This window comes from Columba livia, chromosome 11, assembly GCF_036013475.1.
Source record: "Columba livia isolate bColLiv1 breed racing homer chromosome 11, bColLiv1.pat.W.v2, whole genome shotgun sequence".
Taxonomy (NCBI): Eukaryota; Metazoa; Chordata; class Aves; order Columbiformes; family Columbidae; genus Columba; species Columba livia.
The window spans coordinates 3,717,435-3,737,831 of record NC_088612.1 but is presented as its reverse complement, the minus strand read 5'-3'; the positions used below and the strand labels follow the sequence as shown (position 1 = coordinate 3,737,831).

Genomic DNA, 20,397 nt, shown 5'->3' with positions numbered 1-20,397 from the left:
GTTAGTAGATGAGTTAACAGGCATATAATGAAGTCATCATTATTTATTGTGCTCTCATAAATATGGGGGTACGGGGGTTTCACACTTCTTTTAGGGGCAGAGTTTGGCAAACTCTCAATAACTGACCAGCACTTTCACAAAGGGTAAGATATTCTTCTTAAAAATGGCAAAATCAAAACCTTGAAAGAACTGAAATCATATTGCAAATGACTTGACAGGACATTATAATTAGTGATGTCTTTGAAATGAGCAATAGTGTTTTGGAACTTCACACCAAAAAGATCTGCCTTACATTAAAGAACGCATGAATGCATTGCTGGTAATTTACAGCTCTTGGACTAAATTTTCCACTTGTTGCATGAAAATTTCTTGCAAATATTTTTAAAAAATCTTTAATATGTGTGAGGTATTGAAAAATACCATTTGAAAAGGAAAAAGCAATGGATGCCTGGAGCAAGAGTCCAACCAACTCATACAAAGGTACAGTTCCCCAAGCTCAAGATATTACGTGCTTCAGTTTTCCTATCTTTTGTAAGACTGATTACATCGGAACGTGCAAGTTAAAAACGTTTATGGTACATACAAATGTGAAAACTTTGTTTCACAATTGTGGATTTCCTGAACATTACAACATTAAAACACAGGAAAAAAACATTCAAACCACACATTGGTGAAGGTATGGAGAACACATGTTTTTCACAAGGGAACACATCAAAAATACTAATAAAACCACAATGGAATTTATATTGCTACAGTTTATTAAGCTTGTTTCACAGTCCCTAACACACTGGTAGAATATCACAGCTTCTTGCTGGAAATGTTACTTTTCTCAAAGATCTTAGTGCATTTTGCACTAAAAGAAACAGATAGTGATTTAATCAATCATCTATAGCTATGTATTTCATAAAGTTCGCCCTTAACTAGCAATATCACGCTACACACCTTCTTTAAGAAAAATTGACTTCCTGGGTGATATTGGATTTAACTTTAAAAAATACGAACAACATAGAAATTTAAGCATAACCAGCAGCTTTAAAAATGTTTAAGAAGAATTCAAGTAAAGCAAGCAATTATGGACACCATCACAGATGCTTCTAAGCTGGTTGTGATCTCTTCTTGCCTGACTACAGGCCTCTTGCATTACTCATACTTCCAGGATTGTAGCAACAAGTCCCACATTAGTCCAGCTTTGCTACTTGGGTAGATCGTTTTCAGCACATATGCTCTTCCCTTAAAGCTACACTGAGGCTTATCCACGAAAACATGTGGCCACCAGGACCACTGCATAGAAAGAACTGGCAGAGGACAAGTTTACTAACAGGAAACAGCACTGGAGACATCCATACGTGGAGTAAGTCACTTGTTTTTTACCACAGGGAGGACATGGAGGAGCCTGCACTTGAACATTATTGAAGTATTAAAGCACAGGGTAATTTGCATGCAGGTAACTCACCATTTGTTTTATGCTATTGTGCCAAAGATTTCTTTCAGTATTGGACTGTACTAAGTAAATCATTCTTGCTATTTTACAAACATATTTAAAAGCATGCTAAAGTTCTATCGGAGTGGAAGGCTAAGCTATTTATCTAATATATTTCAATAATTAAAAAAGCAGGTTTTCATAACATTTGGTTCCAGAAACAGACGCCAAATGCTTCTCAGTAGACACCATCAGAGAGGGAAATATGGCAGAGCTGCAGAAGAAGATATCCACCTTGGCACATCACTCACCTGCCATTTAAACACCTCCTCAGCGAGTAAGAGGCTCCCCCTCCACAGGTCCGTGAGCAATCACTCCAGGCTCCCCAGGCGTCCCAGGAGCCGTCCTTCTCTTCATCCGAGCGGGTGATTCTAGAGGTCTGAAAACAAGGGATGGAGATGAGGAAAAAAACCAAAACACGTAGGAACTGATTTGGTACATGTTTCACTGCTTGGCATTAATAGTACTGAGTACATTGCTTTGCTGCTTATATACAGTATCTGAAACTTAATTACTATTTTTACAATAATAATGGTATGAGGTGAAAACACCAATTACTTTCACCATGGGGATAGATATTGGGCACAAACTGCCACAAACAATAATGGAACAGCTACAAACACCGTTATGAATGATAATCCCATTCTGGATAGCAACAGGGGCAGAGTCATTTATCTGACATGACGGAGAATACTGACCAACATTTACTCTGCCCCAATACAGTTGCAAATGAAAGAACATGAAGAGTTCATCCAAGCTCTACTGAAACAACTGTTTATACAGGCAATTTTTTTGTTGCCATTGACTTCAGTGGGCATCCAAGCAGACCTCAGATTGATAAACAAATGCACTACATTCACGTTACTATTTTATTTTTGACAGCAAAGGAAGGCACAACTTAAACAAGTGGTGTTTCAGAATCTTCGCCCCCCTCCCAGAAAACAAGTGTGCAGACAGACCAACGAAAGGGCTCTGTCAGCAAACACAAGGTAAACAGATAAAAACATTACTAACTAAACTGCATCCAAGTTAAACATTCAAGTCTTCATAAATGACAATAAAAGAGATGTTAAACTGTTAAAAAGGTTTTCATGAATGACTTGATCCAGAGAAGCGCAAGAGATTACTATACATCCTAATACCAAACCAGATGAACCAACTTTAGTAATCCATATTTTCCCTAAGAAATTACTTAAGTAAGCTTATGAGAGGAAGACTCAGTCCTATTTTCTTCTCAAATGCCCCACAGAAGTGATTTGAAAGTGTGGGATGTGCAATTCAAATCTTATGGTACAAGGGGCTAAAAGATACGTAACTCTTCCTAGATTTAACAGTACAGATAATGTCAGCTCATCTTCAGCCATGAAATAAGCTGACGCCAACTAGAGTCTACCAAGCTTGAAATGAAAATGACAAACAATAAAAAAAGGCTGTTTTCAAAATCGTATCATGCAATGAGTATGACTCAGCACCATCTTGCGTAGGCAAAGCAACGTTCTCCTATATATTATAGTAAAAAGAAAACTAAATGCGTGCCACAGAACTTGAGCAAACTGGCCTGTTTCGGTGAACGAGCTGTTACACCTAGTACAAGTTCACACCACGGGTGTAAAATAACTATTTGCCATTTGGGTTTGATAGTTATAACTTAGCCACACTTAAGCAGAACTAAGAACTACTCAAGCAGATTTTAAAGGCATTAATAAGAGTAGGCAGGTGTAGTAGAATAGCCCTACTCTCCACAGCTCAGCTCAACTAACACAAACATCAGCAATTTCCAAACTTTTGCACCCCTCCCTCTAAAACCTGACCTTGGCAAAAACATAATTGGAGGGTAAGCTATCTTCATTTGAACAGTAAATTGCACAAGTTGGTCTAAACACAACAGTGACTCCCTAACTTTCTTGCTCCCCCTAAGCTTACATATTTTGCAAATACTTAGTGTAAAGTGTACTTAGGCCAACCTGCCATTCCAGAAACGATAGAGCCCAGCTCTGCCAGGATCCCAGAGGAATTTTCTCACTGACGTTGGGTTTACTTTACATCAGAAGCCAACTCTGAAATGTCTGACACTGAAAATGGAACCAACTGACTTCAGTCTCGAACAAAAGGAGCTCAGCACTTACCAGCACATCACTCAGCACGTGAAAATAAGTCAAGATGAACAAGAGAGTCACTTTTTTCAAATTTATGATTGCAAAATTAAAACTTGTCCTCCGTAATCCCAATTTACCAGATTAAAAAAATAAATATATGCCACTCTCTCTTTTAGACTAGCCGGTTTCTTTTGACAAAGCAGTGACAATGCCTAAAATAATCCTAACTTCATCATTGTATTAAAGCCAGCCACATGATATTAACAGACAGTATGTCATCTAAAGCCCTAAACAATGTCCAGTTGTTCCTTTACAAAACTGCTTTGATAAAAGCCATTGTTCTGAACTGTATCTAATTAAAAAGCTGTAAATACCAGGATGATCAAAGCAGAAGTTTATGCCAACAAAGCCCTCTCCAGAATCAGTGACTAATTCAGTGCCCACAGTGTTGATTTAAACTCCAGCTAGTTCAAACTATTTGTCCCATGGGAAAGAGTTAAAAGCAGCTTGCACTGGCTTAGTAATTTACTAGCAAAATAATATTGATTTACTAGCTGTCTGGTTTCATAAGCTCTACATATTACATTTGTCTACACTATGGTACAAAATTGAAGTAAAATAAAGAAAAGATCATCAACATCATGATTTAAACGAATAAAACCTTGGAAGCTTGTTTAGGAATTAAATCAAGAGCTAATTGCAATCGGGCACAAAAAGATATTATTGTACCTCAGGACTGCATTCATGGTTTGCTTCTTAACTTCAATTTTTCATGTTTTTACTGTCTCCAGTAATAATTCCAACACGGTTCAGCAGCGAAGTTTTGCTCAACCATACTAGAATGGAAGTGTTTTTCCTTTAGTGGTTTAATTTTGCAACAGATGAAGTGCAACATATATTAAACATATTAAGTATGTATGTACCTACACATGCATAAATGTGTGCATGTACCTGTACATGTGCACCCATGATGTAACACGATCAAATAAAGCCACAAGTGCTGTAATGAATCCAGATAAAATAACTTTAAGCGGCAATAAACACAACTGAGATGATTTGCTGCTCTTTACGTAGAACTAGATGGCAAAAAGCGTCACATTTCCCACTGGATCCAGCTATGCTAGCAGGAGCTGTAACCTTTCCAAAAGCATCACATGTGAACGCAGGGTTGGATGCAAGTATTGCATTCAAAGCAATAGTTGAGAACCTGTACAATGTTCTCTGCAAAAATTAATCCTGTTTGTATGATAGTTTCAAAATACTTCATCACAGTCTGTGTATCCAAACTATAATTCATTTTGAAAGTAAAAAAATAATAAGTCCTACCAGCGCACATGAGCCTGGGCAGGGATCACCCCAATCAGTGGATGGGGGAAAACAAGCTACAAGTTTGGAAGTACTTGATGACATAGGCAGAGCCTCAAAGACTGAGATGACAGGATGCCAAGGTTTCCTCAAGGTCTGAGGCCCCATAATGTGCAACCTGAGTCTCTGCTGACAACCCTTAACTGACAGAGACAGCCTTGTATGTGGAGAACGTTACTGAAAGTGTGGCACTGGTAGATTTGGACAGGGGGGAAATGTTAGTGCCAGTTTCCCTTCTTCTATCCAGGGCTCTGTTTTGCTTCTGCCACATGGGCACATACTGTAACACCGTGTTCTGCAAATTATTTGTGTGTGTTTTCAGGCCATACTTGCCTTGCAAGGTACTACTCAAAGTAACTGAGTACAACAAAAGTGGGCACTGAGGTAGAAGAAATTAAATCCAGATGTTACCACAGCTGATCATTAATCTAAAACAAGGGGATTTTTACTGTCACTTGTAACACCCAGTAAATAACAACAGCTACATTGACACACATTACAAAAATCAAATACAGTGCTGTTATGAGGAGAAAAATGATTATTTGGCCAAACTTTTGTTTGGCTGTTATGAAGGATGACATAATTGTCTTGAATTTGGTCATGCAGACTTCAAAGGAGATGTGGTGCCAGAGAATGAAGGTCAGTTTATGCAGTTTTATTATTATTCAGACATCCATTACATAAGGCTTGGATATGTAAATGTTTAGTATTCGGCGTAGCAAAGACTCAGCTTCCCAACAGAAATGCTCAGTACTTCAAATGTTTGTTTCCCAGAGTTTTTAACACACATTCTTGTTTTAAATACAAACACAAGCCAAGGATGCAGCATTTGACACATGAGAATTACTGTAACAGAACGTGTAATGAAAGAAATATAGAGACTCAACACTCTGACTCATCAGCAAGACTCCTCAAGTGACGACTCCTCTGCCGTGTACATATTGCAACACAAACTACCCCAAATTCTGCCCCATGACATGTCCATGAGCACTTCCCCAGAGCAGGGATCCCAGTTCTGACCAGTTCTAGAAGACGTTCAGTGCAACCTCTGGGCAGCATCTACAAATGCAGACCATGCCCAAGGCTGGAGATATGTATGAAATTATCTACTCAAACAGGTTAGAGTGATGTGGTTCACCAAATAAGACTATCATAACAAGTACGTACTTGGTTATGCAGGAATACGCACCAATTCATCTGCTACTGTGCCAACATCACTGCAGCGCTCTGGGGGAGCACTCTGTGGTTTTTCTCATGGCTGCTTATCAAAATGGTTTGTATTAATTCAAAAAGACATGCCAAACTCCAAAAGAAAATCCCCATAAGGGGTTACATTGGCACAACTATATCATGTTGCTATTTAATAACACATACATTTAGCTACATTTCTCCATACAGAATCTAGATTTTTCAGATTAAATTCAACCAAGTGAAAGAAGCTATTGAAGTGTACAAACACCACTTCAGTCCCATGGAAGGTCTAAATTAAGCAATACCCAAAGCTCAGCACTGGCCCTTCTCCCAGGAGTAAATTTCATCCCTGATTTTTGAACAGAGATGAAGCATTTCCTTTTTATTGCATCTTCCCACTCTAACAACCCACAAATACTATTAACACTATCTTGCCTTTCAGAGTCTTCCAAAGCAGAAGGTTATGCTGCTGTTCACTGATCGCCATGTGCAGCACTGCACCGTGCCATTTTCTTCTCCTCATACTTACAATGGCGCCAAACAGAGGTAGCACAAGAAATTATGGCACTAAAGGGAAAATACCCTGCCTGAGTAGCTCTGTGATGCGTTTCCCAGATTCATCTTTCCAGACACTACACTTGGTGTAAAAGGTATCAAATTGCAGTGTTGACTGGATCCGCGAGCAGAGTGCGTAAGCGAAAGAACAAGTATTTACCTGCAGATAATCACTGGATATGCTATTCGGCCCCAGAACTGCAGTCTTCACTTTTAACTCCGGTTGTTTGGTCTATGGCTTTGTGAAAAACTAGACTGGAAATCTCTTTCCCTGCTAAAGTCACGTACAAAAATTATTTACACTTGTATTTTGTACGATCTAAGTCGGGTGTAGAATGCAGATTACAGGCTTAGGGACAACTATTTCAGTTGTGGCAGCAACTAAACAGAAGAACAGTCAAAACTTATTTCCAGACAACTACGAGTTATTAATGAAATCTTGCATTACCTGTTTTTAGCAGAAAAACTTCCACTTGTTTCACTGGGATGGATTTCAAGACATTTCCTGATAGATTTCTACTATTGCTGGGTGCATTATCTATTACCTCATTGTGCACTGTATATGTCATTAAGCTTAATAAATATTTTACTTATATGTACCAAAGTCGATTATATTTTATTCTGTATGTTAAAAAGGACGTGTCTGGAATTATAAAATCATGGAGAAAAAACAATGCATCATTATTTTAGACTGATTAAAAAATAGCTGGGAGTAAATGCAGCTATTTTAAGCAACTGTTTAGAAGTAATTGGTTTTAATATTACTGATATTATTTCAGTCACACTAGCCATTCCTTGCACTTGGCCTTGCCACTGTGTAGGAGCATCCGTGCACTATGAACTGACTGCAAAATGGAATCTGAGCATTTCAGAAACACAAGCTGGTAAAGCTCAGTGACAGACCAGGAGAATCACCAGCAAGACATGAGCCAAAAGGCTTATTCAGCTCCATGAAATAATACATCTGGGGGCTCAGATGCTGTTTAGAGCTCTCGGTGTTGAATTCTGCAATATATTCTCATTCTACAGCAGTTTTGAATAAATTCAAATTCGAGTTTTGGAAAATAAAACATGCAAAAGAGTCACACACAGGAAATATTTACAACGTATTTCATTTTGATACTAAACTGAAGGCGAGTCCCAGCATGTTTTTCAGTATTATACTGCATCCAGATTTTCCATTGTCAGTGTGTTGCAAAATTTCATATTGACAACACAGGCCTGCACTGCAGGAGTTGTCAGGACAAAGCTGGAGGTTTTGGCAGGTGGAGTGGGGATACTTGAGGCTTTTGGCATCTAGGAAAGGATGAAATGTTGCTTGGCTGTTTGGCACCTATGAGCTAGCTGAGGCTTTTGGCTCTGAAAAGAGTCTGTATCACCTCCTTCCTTCTTAGTGAGCAGTAACAGAGGGAACATGGAATTTGTGGGCACGGAGAAGGAATTGTGGTTCCTGCCCTAAGAACTCTAAGCAGAAAGCAACTGCAGCAGTCTGCCCGGCTCCTGAGGTTGTTTCTGCATCTAACAGCAGCTAAAGACAGCAGCTACGTGTTCCTGCTAAAAGGAATCTGCAGTGAAGTAGTTAAAGCATAATAACATTCATGTCCTGAGTTAACTACATTGTTCAAATGAGTTTGAAAAAACCCCACACAAATTCTAGTTCTACTCACTGCTGACAGGTATTGATGACCCACACTGCAGTCCCAGGGTACATTTTTATCACATAACTGACTTTCAGAGGAGGAGCACTTGCCTCTACCCTCTCCTTCGGACAACAGGTTTATTTTCTTAGGTAATACTCCATAAGTTATTATTTTGGCTGATAAATGTTTAGGCAAATAGAGAAACTCATTTTAAAACCCTGAGAAGCATGTCACACAAATACACATCACTGACACCGCACCTGACAATCCAGACTTAGTTGCCCTGGTTTTCATTCACACTTGCCCAGCTAGAGCCATATGAGCCTTGTATCTGCCTAGGGTACAACACTAAGCATAATTCTGCATTCACCAGTATTAGAGCATAGAGATTTCAGGTCCTGAGAACAGGGAGGAAGGCTAATAGCCAGCTTTAGTGATATCCATGCAAATAATAAGTCCATGCTTCTCTAATGCTTTTAGGTCCGGTCATCCAGGACAGCTGACCAAGATCAAGAACATGGAAAAACTTATCCTTGAGCTTCCAGTATTACATTGTCTTCCAAGGTTTAAAAGTACATGTGAATACGTAGCTAAATTTGAACCCTCAAAACATATCCATTCCTCTGAATCTGCCCCATCTGAAATGGAAAATATACTTAGAGATGTTTAGCATCACTCCAGTTCCCTCAATTTCTAAGTAGTCTGGAGAATTATAACTTAAAGATTTGCACGTGTAGCTGGCAAACAGCTCAAAAGCCACAGACCTCGGGGAAAAGCACGCAGGTTCTTAATGGGAACATTACAATAAAGCAATAGAATTTGAAGCACTCTTTGCCCACTTTCTCAGTAGCCAGCCTGAGGCAAACACTTGCCAGGGCTTAGAAGAGAGATAAATGCACAAGTTAAAATAAGCAAGAGAGAAGGAATAGCATGCTTTAAACACTTTGTAAGAAACATGATATTCTTTTTGAACATATCATTGGTATTAACATTCCAAACGAAAAACTTAAAAGTTATATCCTAATATATATAAAAATAATTTTTCAGTTACAACCAATTACACAGAGTCCTCCACAATAAATACAGTTCTTGCATTTTGCTATAAAAATACATCTTGTCAAGGGCATAATGAGAACATTCTCATGTGGCAAATACACAGTCTTAATACTTTTGAATGCAGCTTTCAAGGCTGTGTGTTGTGATGTGAATTTTACAGATGAGAACCTGATCTCAGGAAGGAAAATAAGGTGCATTATGTGAGTAGCACAGCTGAGACCTGCATCTCAGTGTCCAAAGTCAGATTTTAGTGCCTCTTTTAGAGCTCTTCCACCTCCTAATTTGGAACTGTAAACACTGCCCTTTCTACTATGTGTATCTACAACAGGTACGAAGTATGAAGGGGAAAACAATCTTCGGGACATTTTGATTTGTTAATTATCTCTGGGCCTACTTACAGATCTGCATTAACAACATACCATGTATTTCCTGGAGTCCATAAAAGCAGTATCAATTCATGCAAGCTTTACTGAATGCTTATTCAAAATTTGCACCTGGATACAGTGGGTTTTTCAGCCTTCACACTGCACACCACATGTTCCTCATCCAGCATAAACACTGTGATGGGTCAGCCAGAGTCCAATCTGCAGAATTCCTCAGGTGCGTAATAGAAAGAGATTCCAGTTGCTGGGAAATATATCTGGCATTATTTTTTTGCATTACCTTATTAAATATATTTGCAAACATCCCAATAAAGGTGCTTTTAAATACTTTACCATGCAATATTTAAAACTGGTCTCAACAGTTGAAAACTGCATCACCTCAGCACATGCAGTGGAAAAAAAAGAGCAATACTGACAATACGATGAGCATTATGCTTGTGGCAAAGCAGAGGATTTCCATCAGCTCAAAGATTGCTCAGAGGCACATTGGTGCCACTGTCAAATGTGCAAATCTGTCCTGATGAGGCTTATTTTTCAGGGTTTTTTTCCATATTCTGATACCATATGACATTGCAATCATACTACAGTGATAACATATTTTTGAATTATTTTAAGTCATGCTTTCCATGTAAAAAAAAGTACAAAACAAAAATCCTACATATTCCTCCTAAGGGTCAAGTATCTAGACCAGGCTCATCTCCTCCTGATAAAATATACCTGCGCCAGCTTAGGACCTTCTCATTTCCTTCTTAAACGTGTTCATTTGATGGAAACCCATTTGACAGTGGCTGAGGAACTCATTCCAGGGTAAGGAAAACTATAGCAGGAGTGCTATAAATTATTGAAGCTCCAGGTTAATCAACAAGGTAATAAACTTGCAGTTTACCAGTATGAGAAAAGCAAGAGCGGAAAGCATGGTGCAGGACTCCTCCTTGTTTTCCAGCCTACACATAGGCTGTAAGAACATGGAGAAAGACAGACCTGACACAAAGCCAGGAGCTGTTACCACAATCAAATTTCACTCCTGCTGATTCGTGGTGGTCCTGGTGGTATTTGCCCAAATTAGCACAGCAAACCCTGAAGTACAAGCAAGGCTGTTCTGCTTACACGACACGCACGAGACCTCTGAGTGCCCGTGTCCCAGCCCATATAACAGACTGACACAACAGTACCTACTTGTTCCCACAGCCTTATCCATTACTGTATTATGCTGAATTTGCTAAAGGGTTAATTTGCCAAGACTCTCGTGTACATGACTTAGAGAAAAGTTCCAGAAAAGCAAATAAAGAGGGAGTGTGGGCATTTAAAATTACTTATGTTACCTATTATTTACCTTACAGTTTATTACATCGTTAACAAACTTTACCCCACCACAATGATAAACCCCGTATTTCATTCAAAGCAATCACGTACAAATACACGAGTCCTTGAGATTTCCATACAGTACCTCTATGCACTTGCGTTTGAAAGAAAATTCATGTTTTCCATTTCTAAATGGTTCCAGCATTTTTTTAAGAATTTGTTTAGAGGGTTTACAATGGAAAAAAAAACACTGAAACCAACCCTTTTTTTCAGAAAAAAAATGACTGCACCTCTAACTTCTAAAAGAGCCCCAATACATGTATTGAAAAAAATTGTTTAAAATAATTTTCCTGACTTGAGACACTGCCTGCCAAGTTCCAGCTAGAAGCAGGATTTTATGGCTAACTGCCAAACCTATGAATAAAAGGAGTTTATAGGGGAAATACTGACAGAAGAATAAACTGTAGCAAGAGCAGTCAGTATAGAAAAGTCTTTCCTGTGCATTTTGCCTATCTATAATCTGCAATATTCATAACCCTGGATATTGGGATATTGCACTCCTGCCTGGCTCAGTTTCATGCCAAGATTATCAGTGGTGCCAGACTGTTTGATGGTTTAGTTGTAGGTATTTATACCGTATCACTCAGAGGAGGCACCCAAACTTCTCATTTGTGAGCTAGAGATTCGACCCATGTCTCCTGACTCACCCTGCTATTCAATACTATATGTAGCACTTTTAACGGTAATATTTCTATAAAAGTAATGCAAAGCAGATCACAGAACATAAGCAGAGGCACCTGGCAACAGAACAAATGTTGAAAGGAAAAATATTAAAGCTGCATTGTTAGCTGACAGCAATTATAAGAATCTTATTTTTCCTTTCTATAAATGTAGAACAATTAAGTCTATCAACTTTGAATTTTAAAGACATTATTTTATGTTAATGTATTTCTCATCACTGATCTTTAAAGCAGATATCACTTTGCGTAGAGCCATTTTAAATTAATATATTGAAGGAAAAGACTTATTAAGCCCATAAGTGAGAAGCAGGCTGACTCCGGTCAGCTCTGCCCAAAGTAACTCTAAAACTTGTCAGCCTGGCCATGGTGCCTCTTTACTGTGGCATAAATCAAATTTAACAAGATGAATTTTCTTCTCAGAGAAAACTTGCCCATTTAACCATGAGCTGATCATTCGGTGATATTAAGCAATGGTATAACTCATCCAAAAATCAAAATATAATTTCAGTGTTTCTTTTATTACTCATGCTTAACTTAGAGACAAATTTAATATTAAAGTTTGCTCAGCCTCGCTGGCTCTGGCTGATTTCCTGCACTTGAAGAGCGGTTTTATTCATTGTTGTGAAGAGCTCAATTTACAGCAGGGCAGCCTGACGTGGGGAGGTTGTGAACCTTCTGTGCTGGGCACCTGCTCCGCTGAAACGTGTCCCTAAGCTGCTGGTGTTCTATCACACACGTAACACTGGTTTGATTACAGGCAGAGGCTTATACCAGTCCTGTCATCCCAAGCTTCCTCCAGCTGTGCTCCCTCACATGCAGCAAAACACACTCATTCTCCAGGAAGTTTTTCTAGATAATTAAAATAAACAATAAAATGTCTTGCCTATATCTCATCTTGCAGAGGATCCCAACGTGCAGGAGTTGCAAGCCAAAATATCTTTTGAGGACAGATTTTGGATATCATGTTCATACAGGATTAAGAAAAAGAGCATTACTGGGGGAAAAAAAAAATCTAAATTAAGCTCCATATGTAGAGAACAGTTTCCCAGAAAGGTATTTTATGTGGGATTAAAAATGTAATATTTTCTTGTCATTCTTTTCCACTTTGAGTCAAATAAAATATAATCCACCGAAACTCATTTGATATCTGGTGAATAGTTTACCTTTTATTGATTTTCTACCTGCCAGCTTGAGGAAAGCAAACAAACCTGTCAAGGGAACAGTTGCAATGGCAGCACAAGTCTAGATCCAATTCCCAAAACAGCCAAAGTAAGAAAAGAAGGAATGCCACTGACTTCAAATAAAGCAAATTGGGGGCTTAATCACTTATGTGGGGTAAAACCACATATTTCCCCATTTGGAAAAGCCTGAACACAACTTGCTTTTTCTTCTGTGTCCGAGTTTCCGTTTTTGATTCTCCAAAGACGGAAATATCCAAGCAATGGTATCCCTGGTAGCAAAGGACAATTTCATCTCTCTTGAGTTTGACTTCATTCCATACCTCTACTACTGTGTAGGTTTAACTACAGGATCTTTCGCACTCGGCACAGGGTAACAGGCCTGGATATGGAATATTAGCACGACTCTTTCCATATCTGTTTAGTGCCAGTGTTTCCTATTATCAGTCCAAACTTTTATGGTTATTGTATTAGCTTCCCAGCAGAACTTTCTCAAGTCCTGTAGCCTGAAACCTCCATTAACAGATGCTAAATACAACAGTTGTTTTTCACTTTTAGATCTTGCGAAAGCCCACAAAAATGAGTGGTCAGTTTGTCCAATTCTCTAAAGAAATTTTCCAAGATTTGAATGGGCAACTTATAAAACCACTAAAAATACACTTGGCAGCTCATTCATTTGGATTGTGTTCCTTCTGCCAAGCCAACTAATGAGTGGCTTATTCCAAGATAGGACTTCCGCATGAATTTTTTGTAGTAAAGGTAAGAATATCTATTTATATAATTCCCTGGTTTCTTGTATTTGAAGGGTTTAAAGAAGGGAGGAGGGTTTGTTTGTTTTTCTTAAAAAGGACATTAGCTTTCATACTTATTTACACAAACTTTTCTTAAGCAGCAAAGCTTCTTTTTTGGTTTTTAGTTTTAATTGTGCCTTATACTCTGGTAAATGAAAGATAACCCAAATATTACTGTCGGGTAGATAATGAATAAGGTTTGATTTAAAAGCCATCAAAATCAATGGAAAGCATCTGACTGATTTTGTTGGATTTTGTATAGGGCCTACAAGAACCACCTGAATTCCATGTCAGATACAGCCAAGCTAGAGACGTGGATGGGATTTCTTACACAGATGCGCAGATAAAGATCAAAGAAGAGGAGAAAATACTCCTACATACTTTTCTCAAATGTATTTCTTCTACCAGCCTCCACTTATCAGTGCTCTGGCTCTAGAGTAGGTATTTGGTTGGAGTCTAGAATTGTACTCCAAATACCCACAAAAAAGATCCACTTAAGAACTTTTTTTTTGCCCACAAGAGAAAGAAAATGAAGCCAAGTTATGCCTCAGATGCCATAGATTTTCCCCAGACCCCCAAAATAAGTTGCATTTGGTAGCTCCATTATGGTTGGCTTGCCCTCATTGCAAAGAGTTGTCAGTCACATTTCAGTTGCCATAAGTCCCCCCTTTATCATCTCATCACTCTCCCAGTTAAATATGTGAATATTTGCACTGATACTAAATGAGAGTCTAGAGAAAAATAAGAAATGTCAAATAATTCCTCACACCAACATTTTAACCAAATGGTATTTCTTCAACATCTTTAGTAGAGAGGCTCTTTTTTTTCTGGCATGAAAGAGAGATGTATCTTTTATGTATTTTCACGTATTCTGTATACAAATTTGAGAGTCTGAAACCATTTCCTGCTTGTTTGCACACTCCCCCCAAAATATATAAACCCCAATTATTTCAGTGAAGCTTTCCAGAGAGCTGAGTGACCAATGAGCTACGTGGTCCATCATGCGCAGCTCGCAGGTTCTATACTAATTCACCATGTTGGACTCCAAACACTTTCGAATGTTCCATATTTTATGGCATTACTTATTTCTCTTCCAAAAACAAATCCTCACAAAAAAAGGCAGCTTGTTTTCCCTTAAAAAAAAGAGACCTTGCTCACCATTTATCAGCCAGTTCAATGCATACAATATAATCAAGTTCACCATATTTATGTTGCTGAGCAGAAAGGGAGACCAGCACATTTCTTTTTTTTCCTCACTGATGCACTGCATCTAAGGCCAATGTTTTTTTCCATGCATATCATTCAATTCTATTAAAAATTATCTGTGTAGCATCTCATTGGTTCAAAAATAAAGGATAAACTTCTCAGTCTTCACAGAGATGACAAACAGCTGATGGGAAAAGTCTAAATTTGGGTTGTGATCTCATTCTCCTTTCCCCTTTGTGTGCTCAAAGCCAGAGCAGCAGCTAGATAAGAACAAAGGAAAAATAAGGGAAATTAACTGCAAGGATAAGTAAATGCTATATTTTGGAAGATTGTGCAATCCCGATCAGCAAATACATTTAAAAACAAACTACACAAATATCCCACCAGGAAAAGTTTCCTTGGAGTTGATTCTGCAACGGAATCAAACAGGTTTTCTTCCAGAGCCATTTTCTGTTTGATCTATACCAGACACTGAGGGAGGGGAGGAGAAGGGCTAAGATTTAGCTGCTCTGAAGCAGCAACCAGGATTCTGAAAACAAAAGTAAGGAAAGAAGGGTCTGTCATGGTTTTAATGCATACGTCTTGCAATGACACACATTTTGCTTGGAGACAAGCTTCATTTCTCAGCTGTTCTTCCCCAGGCAGCACCCTTCAAATCATGTAACGACTGATTTGCTCTAAGCTTTTATCACAAATCAACTTTGTATTTCTTATTTAATACAAACACAGCTTGGATAACTCAAGCAAGACAATGCCATCGTCTTCTGGAAACTAGCTATATATACCTATTCCCAGGTGGTCTGTCTGGAAACACATACATTGCATATCCAAAAACGACTTCTTTGGGGCTTTTAAGCTTGCTGACGAACTGTTCGTGACCACTTTGGATCATGAATTTACACTCCCAAATCCTTATTCACACTACAAATACCACTTATCATGCACATATATTTTCCCATACTCTAGGTCACCATGGGTTAACAGCTTTCTTTAGAAACTACTCATAAAACACTAGGAAACACCATTAGCACAGACAACAGCTGCTGTATCCAAATTCAACTTCCTTGGGGTTGGACTAGATGACCTTTGAAGGTCCCTTCCAACCAAACTGTTCTATGACTCCTTTTGCTGCAGCTCAGTTTGCAGCAGCTGTACGTGGCCACGTGGAACGTGTCCGGCCATGTCCCATGCTGCACTTGAGAGCTACGTAAGGGACAGGGGAATCAAGAGGAGCGAAGAGTGGAAACCATCTATAACACCACTTGCATATTCTCTAAATCTGAACTGCTGTAGGGGCCAAACCTCTCCCTTTTTGACACCTCTGGTTACAGCAGCAGGTCTCTGACCCTTCTGGAGATTGCATTGCAACAGAGAATCTCCCGACTGTAAACTAGGCTTTAAATTTATGTTGTACACCAGAGACTTATTCCACTACTGATCCAAAGACATTTTCCTCTGCCTTCCGCATTGCTTTTTAGTACATCCTGGAGCATCAGGTGAAGCAGGATAAGTCCTGCTGCTTTTATCTAATTCATTCAAGTAGTTTATTGCTTTTGATCTCCGACTCCTGCCTTTTAGACACCCATACTGCTAGAGGGACAGTTTTGTGTATCTAGATACATGGTTGGTCTGGGACTTACAGTTATACAATCAGAATTCATATTAGATGCCAATAAAAGGTTTTAAAAATATAACTATGAAAACATGACAAGGATTTTAAATCTACTTTGTGTAATTTGGCTAAAGTTATCATGTTGCAAGGAGATCTATTCATAGGCAATCCTACGGGGGTTTTTAGACTAGTTCTCACTAGGGAATGTTCTGGAAGAAAAGTATAAAAAGACATTGTTTCCTTATTATATAATACTCCTGACTTACGCCAAGAATATTCTCATTGTAAGCATGTTCATAATCTCAAAGACTGACACAGCTATTGCATTACTTGTGTCTACACAAGTACAGCTTCAAAAAACACGATTTCTTGACAGTTTTTGAAAGGCGACTTACATATGATTAAAAAAGCCGTGTGCTTGTCTTTGCATTTCTGATTTGTAAATCCCATCCAATAATTAAAAGCAGATCTGAAGTGTGGCTGCACAAACACAAAATGAATACAGATCCAAGTTAGAGATGCATCAAGGGAAAATATAGCTTTGCTAGTGGATAACTGTTTAGACATTACCAACAGTTTCCCCAAGTAAAAGAAAGTTCCAAAATTAATAGTAAAACTGATCATGTTGTTAAGAGAAATCTCTTCTAAATTTTTAGCTATAAAAGTCTAATAAAGGAATTAACAAATCAGAGAGTGCTGGTTTGCACCATCACATCAACCATGTTCTGGTACAATGGCATTAACATAACACCTGAAGCAGCTAATAAATTCCCTGCTGGGAAATAGGAATAAAGCACTGATTTGAAAAGGAGGATGGGCATCTGGCCTGACCATCTACTCTGACCTCTAATAGCAGCAATAGAATTTAATCTTACTGCTTTACTGAGCAATAGAATTCAAATATGTTACTTCCTCTCATTTTTTCAGATGGGGAAATATAAGCACATCCTGAGTTGGACATAAGAGACAATTTTCAATTGCACAGCTAACATTATTTATTATATCCCAAAACCCTTATTCATAAAGCTGTTTGGTAATTCTTGACTAAAATCAAATCTCCCAGTACAGATACTTCACATCTGCCTCTCAGATGCCACAATTTTTGCATTTGCAGTTATGGAATCATTCAAATCTGCTCCTTACAACAAGTTTGCAATAATGAAGCATTTCACTCAGCTGACACAGATGACATCAGTGAAAGATTTTGGTCTGTCAGCGCAAGCTCTTTCTACAAAGTGAGAGAGCTGACAACTCTCCCAGAGAACAGAAAAGTACTAAATATTAAAAAAAGGCAGAAAGAACAAAGATTACTTCCCTGTTCTACACCACTGAACTCAAATGTTGTCCTTGCCCACTATGCGGAATAGGAGGCTCAGACGGTTTGATGGAGCTGGGAAAAGGACGGTCTCCTTAACAAGACTCATGAATAAGGAAAATCAAATAGGATGTCTTAGACAGTTAATACTTTCTTCCAGGAGAAAGCGTGGCAGTTTCAGAGACCAAAATTTTATGCTTTATCATTCTTCTTTAAAAAAATAAGATTGAAAGAAACCTTGTATAGTGTGAAGGCTGGTACCCTCATTGCCAGCAATGGCTGAGTACACTGAGTGACAGAGCTGAGATGAATATGTTTGTGTTCTACCTATTCTCCCATTTTACGGTGGCTTTGCAACAGAGAGGGAACCTCTGCCTCCATCGCGCTACCAGCTGATTTTGATAAAGAACTCAAATGAGGTAAAACTTCTGTTGCTTCTCCAAAATTATTGTTCACCCCCTTGCAGTGCAGAAACCTGCACATGAAAGCCTTTCAGATTTCACACTTGCTGCAGTGGCTCCTCATTGAACGTCTCTAGGCCAAGCTGAGAATCCGGGAAACACCGTGAGGCAGGGAGCAGAGCACTCGTGGCTGCGATCACGCCGCACAGCGCACTAGTAGCCCATCCGCATCGGGCAGAGCCAAAACCCCAGCTCAACACTGACTGGAAACACAGCCTGTCATAATGTTAACCTCCCAAGTGAGAACAAGAATTGTATTTCAAAAAAACCACACGATCCTCTCTGCCAAGCAATCCCTATAACTGTCCTAGTTACTCTGCATAAATCCCAGCAATGCAGGGGGAAAAAATGCAGAAGCCACACTACACCCTTCAGTAATTCAAAACCACGAAGCAAAGATACCCTGCTGTAACATACATGGTATTCCAGGATTATAATTTTTGCTTTGAGCCACCTTTCAATGTATAGCAAATGGAAGCAAAACTCATTCCAGAGTGTTACGAAGCCAGTTCTGCGTCTCTCGCAATTATGTTTGAAACCATAATGACAGATTACAGGAAATGAACTAATGGACAGAGTGATTTATAAACACTTTTAAACAATGCAACTTTTATCAGTTCTGCTACATCAATCACAGATCTAGGAACAATTATTTTTTGTATACGATAGTCTCAAGAGTGGTCAGGACAGGATTTGATGACAACCTATCTTAAAAACTGAATTATAAATTGCCTTTGCTTTCTGTGCCAATGTAATGGTTCCTCACAGATAAGGGAACAGAGAAGCATAAGCAGAGAACCAAGGAAAACTGGAAAACTTTGCACACCAACAAAAAGACAGTCTTGTCAAATCGACCTGATGTCACACTGGCAGCAGGTGTGGCCAGGAGGGTTAATGGGTTAGAAAACATTTCTGAGCTGGTACACGCATTTGAATTTTAAAATCAAGATTTATAAAATCAATAAAGCATATGCCAAGTGAACATAAATGAGTGGCACTTTTCAATTAATACTTCCCAAGGAATCAAAAGGAATTAGGTGTAATTACTAATTAATAAATAAAAACAGGTAAGGTGAGCACTAACTAGGCAGTATGAAGAAGAAAACAATTACAGTTGCGCTTACAGACGGTGAAACAGATGTTGAAATTCCCTCCACAATGCTGATGGTCATATTTTTTAAAACTGTGGAAAAGCTTAATGTGCAAAAAGTAGTAATAAAAATGGCTTAAAGGCTGAGACAATGTCTTACCTATCAAGCTTCACAAACAGAGAGAACATAGGATTAGAGCAGTTTAAATGGCTTCCCGAGAGCAAATACCACTTATTGGAAGCCCATTTATATCTATTAATTGTAAAAGGTATAACTGGAACCAATCATTGGAAGCTGAAATCAGACAAATTCAAGTGAGACACTGCGCAGACATTTTTAATGCAGAGAATGCTTGGTTTGATACAAAGGTCAAGTGGGTGAATTGGATGTACATGTGGTCACAAACATCATTTAATAATGCTTTCTCCTTCAACTTCTGTGAATATCTTAAGAATAGGGAAAAATCAAGTCTAATGTGATATTTTACTATGGGTATTCCTGAGAGCTAGAAAAAAAAACACTGAATAAATAAAAACTGCAGCTAGGAATCTCATTCCATAGGGAAATGTACAAGAAATAAAATGGATTGTGAATAATCTAGAAATATATTTATAGATTATATTAAAATACATTGTACACATTCTGAAAGTGTGCAAAAAAGATCTCACCACCATAAACGTGCAACCACTCCTCAAATGCATTATCAGACATTAACACTGGTAAGAAAACTCAGCACTGTAAGCTGGAAATGGACCAAAATTCCAAATTACCATTACATTAGTGCATAATCCAAAATCAAGTGGCAACCATCTAATAGCAAATTATACATTTCAAAAAATGAATGAAATTTAATATCCTGCCTGATTTGCATCTGATTATGGAAAAGAGGTGCCGCACAGGACTAACATTTCTGTTATTCTGGGGCAATGGTTTCC

The 20,397-nt window shown here is 38.5% G+C and overlaps 1 protein-coding gene across 9 annotated transcripts in view; it reads right to left on the bottom strand.

The window, feature by feature from the left end:
* Positions 1 to 20,397, bottom strand: part of ADAMTSL3 (ADAMTS like 3) — a 205,429-nt gene that overhangs the window by 95,551 nt on the left and 89,481 nt on the right. For 7 of the 9 annotated variants that reach the window (XR_010475224.1, XM_021281229.2, XM_065075918.1 and 4 more), the window contains one exon: positions 1,732 to 1,859. Coding sequence is in view for 6 of the 9 variants with exons in the window: in XM_021281229.2 (XP_021136904.2) it covers positions 1,732 to 1,859 (128 nt within the window). In the remaining 3 variants the exon portion in view is untranslated. Of the gene's footprint in view, positions 1 to 1,731; positions 1,860 to 20,397 lie in introns of those variants that run through there. The other 2 variants (XM_065075921.1, XM_065075920.1) reach the window with 2 other exon arrangements.